This window comes from Hevea brasiliensis, chromosome 16 (genome assembly GCF_030052815.1).
Source record: "Hevea brasiliensis isolate MT/VB/25A 57/8 chromosome 16, ASM3005281v1, whole genome shotgun sequence".
Lineage (NCBI taxonomy): Eukaryota > Viridiplantae > Streptophyta > Magnoliopsida > Malpighiales > Euphorbiaceae > Hevea > Hevea brasiliensis.
Window position 1 is genome coordinate 47,797,772 of NC_079508.1, and position 8,557 is coordinate 47,806,328.

Consider the following 8,557-nt stretch of genomic DNA (forward strand, 5'->3'; position numbering starts at 1 on the left):
AGACAAAATTAAGTTCATATACTTGTTTTTAATTTCTTTAAAAAAAATTAATTTCATCTCTAATTTTTTAATTAAGTTCAAGTCTTTACTTATCAAATTTTTATTAAAGATAAATTATTTTCATTCTTTTTTTCTTATTTTATTTTGATTAAAAGATTTTTAAAAAAAATTAAAATATTTTTATAAATATAACTTAAATTCTAGATTAATAAAATCTTTTTCTAATTTTTTTATTTAAATCACTCTTAAACCGCTCCTAAACCACTTTTAAATCTTCTCCAAACTATTTTGAACTACTCTTTTTCAAACTATTTTTAAACTGTTTTAAATTGAGATTTGAACCGGAACTGATAATTTAGGAATCATATTTCAAACCGTCTCCTAAGAGTTTAATTTAAGTTTATGATTTTATTAAATCTAAATTAATAATTCTTGAATCATGACTACTCTAAACATAATATAAATATTTTTTTATTTAAAAGTATAATAAGAGGTGACCCAAAATTGTTCAATGATTTATCTTATTAAATTAGGTAAACATTCAATAATATAGTGAATTAAGGATATAATTAAAAAAGATAAAGAGAAACTTGGCATGTCATAATTTGGCAGTTCACTAAGATTACAGAGAAGCTGGAATTAAGGCTGTCAAGATGGATATAGGTCTGCACACGCCACCGGCACTGCATAGGCGACAACCATTTCTTTTTTAATTCTATTTTTTATTTTATTTTATTATTTCACCCATGTCTTTGAATACAAGCATTATCTATAATTTTCACTCCTTCAAGCAAACTACCACACGCCATACTCTATTCATTTCATCTCCATTCTTTAGGGGACATGGCCAAAAAATTTGGGATTTTGATAATACGTTCATAAATTTAATTATATATTATAAATTTATTTATTTATAATTTTATATATATTATAGATTATAAATAAATAGTTATTAATCATAATTTCTATATGTTAAAATATATATAGAAATATCTTTATATGATTAAATTAGCAGCTACATTCCAAAAATATCTTTTTTATAATTAAAAAAAATTACTGGCCTTATACTATCAAGAGAGACATTATGGGCAGCAAATGGACTATGAGGTATCTTTCTTGGCTATATTCTCTTTAAAATTCATGCATGGAGCCCTCCACCCTATTCAGTTAGGGTGTGGCACCGTCAACTTCTCTCACTTGGATTTAGACTTGGCCACCAGATTGATTTCAGGCCAAAATTGATAATTTTAATATAAGTCCCCTTTTAAGTTTCAACAGACAACTTTCGCAAAACAAAAGCAGGAAGGCATTTCTTTAGCAGCAGCAGAAAACATCAACAAGACAGAGATCAGGCTAGCTAGGGTTGGCAAGACCTACAATTTCGTGGTATAATAGATCTATAGCTTTGGATTTTTTTTTTTTTTTTTCTCTTTTTCTCCATTTTTTATAGAGCTAAGAAAAGGTGGGGTAAAAAAAAAAAGGTACAGTACCATGGATTCTATATGAAATTAATTGTTGGATGGAATAGAAATGCAAGTACCTCTTACATTTCATTTCTTTATTGTCTCAACACCCAAACTAATAGGCAGCATTCGCCCACACATACTACTTCTTGGTCAGCCGAATTGTCTTGTTCTCACTTTTGTTTAGCATGCAATGGCTTCAGGTATCAAATTTCACATTCATAAGCAACTACTTGTAAAGATTGGATGCATATGATGCCATCATCCATTATTCACTCAACAAGAATGGGAGAAAGTATCCAGAAAGAAATATAATTCACAAGAACAATATGAATCTCATAATTGATTGTAAAAGAATTGGATTTATCACAGTGTGAGAAGATTTGATGCATACATATTGTGTACAACAACGGGGAAGAACTCACATCAGGCTTTGATTATCAATCATCATATGCTCTTATCAATTTTCAAATGGATAAGGCATTCACAAAAACCGCATATCCATATAAATTTCATTCTAATCACATGGTGAGAACAGTGGCCTGATAAGAAGCTATTTCCTTCTCCATAGCAAGCCCCACTTGGCATGAATTCTCCCTCCTCCAAATTAGATGATACAACAACATAGCCTCAATTACATTACCGAACTTCATTATTCCCTTTCAAATCTGAACCACTTCCAATTTGCATGCATAGTTGCTTCACTATCAAAAGGAAAGGCATCGCTTAGAGGGGTTTCTAACTTTCGAGTGTTTAAAACAGCAGGTAGCTTTTGCCTGTACTTTTTCGCCATTTCTTCTGCCTCAGCAAACACTCTCTGGGCAAAGAATATAAAATATGTTCAATGGAACCATATGAAACTCGCCAAATGAGAAAGAAAGACAATTTAGGCAAACAATTGCACCTCTTTGTTTGATATGAATAGGCCTGGTTCGCTTTCAAGGTCAGCAATACTGCATGCCAAATAAGTAAAAGTTATCATTAGCAGCCTATTGGTTCCTCATTTGGCATTAAATTTACACGTGACAATATTAGTATTTTTCATGTTTTATTTATGCAAGCTAAGCAATGTTTGAATGTTGTGTCAAAGAATTTCACCAGTTAAAATTCCATCTAATTCCTCTCCAACTTTCTTACAAGAGAAAAAACTAATCATACTAAACTTCTTTTTCTTTGCAAATGCACTCACACACGTGTGCAATCAATTAATCCCAACATTGTATATGAACAGAAAGATAAACAGTACAACTCAATTGTATATAATCAATTCATCTCTGTCACATTAGACAAATAATATAGGATCAATTTAATGTTTTTTTCCTAGCCTTTTATCATATATACACATTACACCAATATAGAAAAGAACAGATTTAGAGTGTCGCATATGTTGATCTATCTTGAGAGTCCCCTTCTAGATCAGCAAATGCTATCGTATAGGATTGAATTGTAAAGAAGTTTGAGGCTGATAATGAGCACAAGATCAACTTAAAAAAAGAAGCAATCGAGTCCTCAATTACCTAAGTGAAATTTTATCAGGAAACATTGACTTCACAACCAGCGCTTTAACCTTCTCATCAACTTTAAGTAAGTCATGGACAGCAGTAACCCGGCTTCGAGAGATATTTGAAATATGTAGCAACCCACTGAAATGCATCAACAATGTTTAAGATACTTCTTTACCAATAATGAGGAAAAAAAAATTAGTATTAATTAACACAAATATTTCCAGACAACCGTCAACATACACTGATAAAAGGGATCAAAAAATAGAATAGCCATTTATAGTTGAAATACAGAGAATCCTTTTCTTATCTCTCACATACTCTATTTGCATAGTGAACAAAAAATTATTGAATAAGTTTATACAATCATGGAAAGGTCAACACATTTTCTAGAAGTTCTCCTTAACTATTTTGATATAAGCTAAGTTGCCAATTGCCCAAACAAAAAGTGGATTACCCTTAACAGATTTATTCTCAGCGAAATGGGTAAAATTAAGATCATCACACCAGGTAAGTTATGCCAGATATTCTGAGTGTTTCAAGAAGTTTGTTTTCTCCACTCCTCGAATAATGTCTTGAAGAATTTTAAAGATAAACACTTCAGTAGAAGAGCACAGTACAAGTCCACCCAACCCTTCTCCATTCACTATTATATTTGTCCCCTCTACTAGTCAAGACTATCTTTTCCCTCATTTATGTGAAACAAGACGAAAGAATAAATTCTCATTCCCCTCTTCTGGTAACACAAATGAAAATGCCAAAATTAAGCAGTATTACGGAACACAACAAAAAGTTTGCAATAAAAAATATATTCCACGCTCACCTTCTGTTAGTTTCACCAATTCTTACTTGGGCTCCATATGAAAAAATTTTCTTGACAGTTCCCTGCAGCAGTGTTCCCTCCTGAAGGTTTAACATTTCCTGCAATCGTCTATAAAGTCAGCATGCCTTTCATGCCACCAAAAATGGAAAAGGCAAAAACAAAACAAAACAAAATGAATTATTCCAGAACAAAAAGGGAAAAAATAAAAAAGAATGCCACATGGAAACTAACCCAAGCTTCCCTTTCACTAAGTATCAGATCATTGTTAGTCTCATTTATTCGAGTGATCAGGACATATATTCGGCGTCCCACCTACGCCATCAAGAAACTGATAATTCTTAGAGCAAAAGAAGAAGAAGAAAGGAATCCACAAGAAGCATAAAATCAATGCAAGATAATAAAACACATAATAGACAAATAAAAACCATAAAGAAGAAAATCTATAGACTATTGATTATGAGATGTCAGGGCCTAGCCTTTACTCTCTCACTTGTCAAAGATACAGCACAAAGTTAGTTGACAAGTTCACTCTAGAGTACAATACATTCAGGTATACAAGCAATGACTTTACCTACGAACTTAGAATTTAAGTTCTAAATAGAAAATCCATAAAACGGTGCTTTAAAGCAACTATTATGATTAGATATAGACTGCTGTATCTATTAACAAAAGACACAGACATGGCACATAAAATGGTAGATATGTGCAAGGAATACTCTCAATAGAAAATGTGATTTTGCTGAAGTAGCAAAAATTGCAAGAAAGGGTAGCCAAAGAGAATCTCATGACATAGAGAATCTAATTAAGGTAATGAGAGAAGACATGAGACAATTGGAATGTCACACCATTGCCTAGTATTGGATAATTTACTAGCTTAGGTGCCTCCAGAAAATACTAGCAAAAAGATTCTAAGGACATCTAGAAAGCACCTTACCCATTGACATATATGCCGCAAATTTACCAAGTGACATATACACCGCAAAGTAATTGAAACCAAATTGTGCCTTCATCAATCAGTTGCAATGATCAAACATATGAAGCTTCTCCCTACTTCAAATGATTTTTTATTTATTAAGTTCCAAGGAATATAACAAATGCAAGTCCAGAAGCAAAACGCTTTCAAAAATTTTTTAGGTTATTATCCAGGCTTGAGATTTCTATAATTCATGCAGGATCGCAACAAATAACAAATCACAAAAAGTGTTATATATTCATACTTGGAAACAAAAATATTTACTAAGAAGATGAAAATAGTAATTTTTTAAAGAAATGCAATTTACATTTTCTTTCAACTCCTTGAAGTTGTTCACTCTATTCATCAACTCAGCCTTTGGGAGGAAAGCCCGTAATCCCTGCAGTACTCAACTCTAAAAAGGTTACTATTGATACAAAATGCAGGTACACGCACAGATCAATAACATAAAAACACACAAACCTCAATTCTAGTAAGCAAGCCCCCAGTATTCCACTCTGTGATTTTAACCTCAATAGGTTCATTCAATTCTTTTATCTGACTAACACAAAGTAAAATGTCACCAAGAGTTTTAACATTTGATGCCAATTTTTCAAAAAACTGATTCCAAGCTGATTTCTGAAAGGTTAAAAATTGGAAGGAAATATTCCCCATCAACAATAACAACTAAGCCTTAATTAGAGACTAGTTAGGGTGGCTATATTCCCATACAAAATAAAATAAAAGGACATAAAAGAACATAGTTAATAATTTATTCATGAGCTCCTGACCCTCTACAAAATTTACCAAATCCCCAAAATGCAAAAGAAAAAAGTGAGAAAAGAACCTGCCTCACTCGATGCCAAGCTATCCGCCGGAATAATCTTCTAGTTGAAAGCAATGGCCGTCCACTGAGCGTCCTCCCAAGGACTTCTGCAAAAAGTATGGTTCCAGTCTCTACCACCGGCCTCCCTGGACCTGCTCCCCCACTCACCGCAGCTTCATCCTTAACAATTCCCATCTTCCCTCTAACCATAAACCTCTCAGAATCCTTATCCATATCACACAACAAATATTCCATCTCTTTGTCATACAGAGGCAGCACCTCCTTTGTCAACATCGTACCCAACAAATCTGCCCCAACATTCACATCAAGCTTATTCTCATTTCCTGAAACAACGACACCTACTACGAAATCACCTGGTTTTGGCTCATAGTAGTCCACATTAACCTTCTTAGCTTCCTTATCTTTATTATTCAAACTAGACTTCCCCTCTACAACACTCGAGTCATCTTCCTCTTCGTATGCTTCTTCTAATGAATCTCTAGGCTTAAAGAGCTTCAAAAAAGGGGCTAAGGCCTCTTCTTTATTATCTGTTTTAGATTCTTTATCAACTTCTAAACCTATCCCATTATTTGTAGCTACCGGAGATGGCTTATTTAGCAATTCCAGCTCTTCATTCTCATGAGTTCTATGGTTTTGCGCCTTCTCAGGCAACTGGGTACTTGAAAAATCATCAAAAGCATCATCTTGACGGCAAAATGAGATGTGGGTACTTTTCCAAGGTGGAATATTCTTGGAGAATGGCAAGGTTTTGAGTGACCCAATATTAGGAAATAAGTGAAAACTAGAGGATTTTAGGCATTTGTTATGGATTGAAACGTTGTACGTGAGAAGGCAATTGTTAATACTAAGCGGTAACGAAGAGTTGAAGAGAGGCAGAGACTTACAGGGTTGAAGAAGGGTTTGCATCTTTGGTTAGCCTGGACCTCATGAGCTAGCTCTCCATATTTCAATTTGGTGCTAGATTTTTTCCCGCACGCTGGGATGTTGTTGATCCTCAAATTCACTTGTTCGATTTTATCCTTTCCTCTGTTCTATCGTGCTTGTGTTCTACACTGGGCTGCATAGACATGATGAGGAGGGTTCAATTCATTGGAGGCTCGCTTTGTTCACCTAGCTCAGGAGGCCCAAGTTGGGCCACCCAACCACGTTTGGGTCTTCATAACTTTCTTCAGTCTTCACAAGAATCACAATCCTGTAATTTTAAAGCTAGCAACCATTTTATTTCTGTTTATAATAGAAAGTTAATGAAATTCTATAGTTTTTATTGCAATAAATAATAGTATAATTCAAGTTTTGTACATTATATTACTTTTTAATCAATTAATCGCTTATCATTCAGAAATCCATAATGAAAAATTAGTATAAATTGAATAAAATTAAGGGTAAAAAATATTTATATAAAATTTTAAAATAGTACAGTATCAGTATATACTCAAAAAAATTTTTCTTTTATTTTTATTTTCTTCTTGTTCTTTTGTCATTGTTGCCATATGGATGCTTGAATTCTCAGAATAAAATTGTTTTCGTTAGCAGCCTGGCTCAGAAACATTCCAGTAAGTCTGACCCAGATTAACCTTAATAATAATAATAATAATAATAATAATATTTTAAAAATAATTGTAACAATCATGGCCATTATGCTCTGGAATCCAAAGAGCACATGCCATATCTAACAATCTGACAATATATTGCATTGCGTGGCATAAATTTGATATTCCAAATTTAAATATTAGATCATTATGAGCTTAGGCATAAGTATTTTTAGAAAAAAAAAAAACACACACACATTAAAGATTTTTTTTTATTAAATTCTTAGTTTTTTTTAAAGAAAAAAAAACTCTGTAGACTTTGTAATTTAGTGCTATTAAGTATCAATTTACTATAAAAAAAAATATATAACATACACATGGAGATATAAACAAGATATAAATCAATTAGGTTTTGGGTTAAATAATATTAATTTTTTTTTTATAATTGACTTTAACTGGGACTTAAATTTAAGAATAATTTTAAATAATATTTATTTTAACTTATAAGATGATCAAACAAGTTTATAAGTTATAAAAATAAACTATTATTTGTTTATAATAATTTTTAAATTTATAAATTAAGTTTATAAGCTAAAAAAAATTTTATTTTGATACTTATAAATTAGTTTAATTAAGTATTTTACTATATTAACCTTATTTAATTTTGTTATAAATCGCATTCAATATTATTTTTAGTTATTTTAATAATAAATGTGCTGATAAACTATTTTTTGATAAACACTTTAATTATTTATAAGTAACTTAAATAATTATAAATTTAAATAAGCTAATTTTCATAAGTTATACTAAATACCTTTTTAAAAATAACGCTAATATTACTGAATTAAAATTCATTGATATGTTTCATTAAATAGTAAATTATTGCACATCGAATCATAATGAAATTAATTAATATTTACAATCGATAACATTAAATTAAGTATTTAAAAAAAATTAACAAAACAGAAATTTAATTAGATAACTCAGTAACAAAAACTAAAATTAAAGAATTGCATAATTAATTTCACCTAAGTATTTGAAGCTACTAATTGAAGACCTAGTAGAGAGGCTCATTCCCATTATCATCATCTACACAACTAAAACCAACATTTAATTTAATCAACGTTTACCTAATAATAATAATAATATTGACTTTGATTTTTTAGTAGGCAAAGACAATGACATAATTAGAGAAAAATGGGCTGCTAATTGAGGAATACAAAAACATGAAGTCATGCTTGGTATGGTTCTTCCAAGAAAAAGACAAAAAAAAATGTTAATTAATAATTAATTATTCACCTTATTATAATTTTTATAAAATGGCAAGAAAACAAGTTGCAGCTTTTCAATGATCAAATCTTGCTGCATGCCTTTACTAATCAATTCTTATGGTTATAAAGCCCTACAACTCATTATGTTCATTCATTTTTTTTAATTAAAT

At 31.1% G+C, this 8,557-nt stretch overlaps 1 protein-coding gene across 3 annotated transcripts; it reads right to left on the reverse strand.

The window, feature by feature from the left end:
• Window positions 1-1,778: 1,778 nt before the first annotated feature.
• LOC110641931 (protein PIGMENT DEFECTIVE 338, chloroplastic) lies at window positions 1,779-6,637 on the reverse strand. 3 transcript variants are annotated; one of them, XM_058138065.1, is made up of 8 exons: window positions 5,588-6,636; window positions 5,224-5,298; window positions 5,069-5,140; window positions 4,020-4,100; window positions 3,789-3,886; window positions 2,981-3,106; window positions 2,368-2,416; window positions 1,779-2,280 (listed from the first exon to the last, which is right to left on the reverse strand). In XM_058138065.1, exons 1-8 carry the CDS (start codon window positions 6,491-6,493, stop codon window positions 2,116-2,118), a joined length of 1,572 nt encoding a protein of 523 aa, XP_057994048.1. In that variant the 5' UTR covers window positions 6,494-6,636; the 3' UTR covers window positions 1,779-2,115. The 3 variants fall into 3 exon arrangements, with proteins under 3 accessions (XP_057994048.1, XP_057994049.1, XP_057994050.1); XM_058138066.1 differs by lacking the exon at window positions 5,224-5,298 and having other exon boundaries at window positions 5,588-6,637; XM_058138067.1 differs by lacking the exon at window positions 4,020-4,100 and having other exon boundaries at window positions 5,588-6,637.
• Between the last annotated feature and the right edge of the window lie 1,920 nt (window positions 6,638-8,557).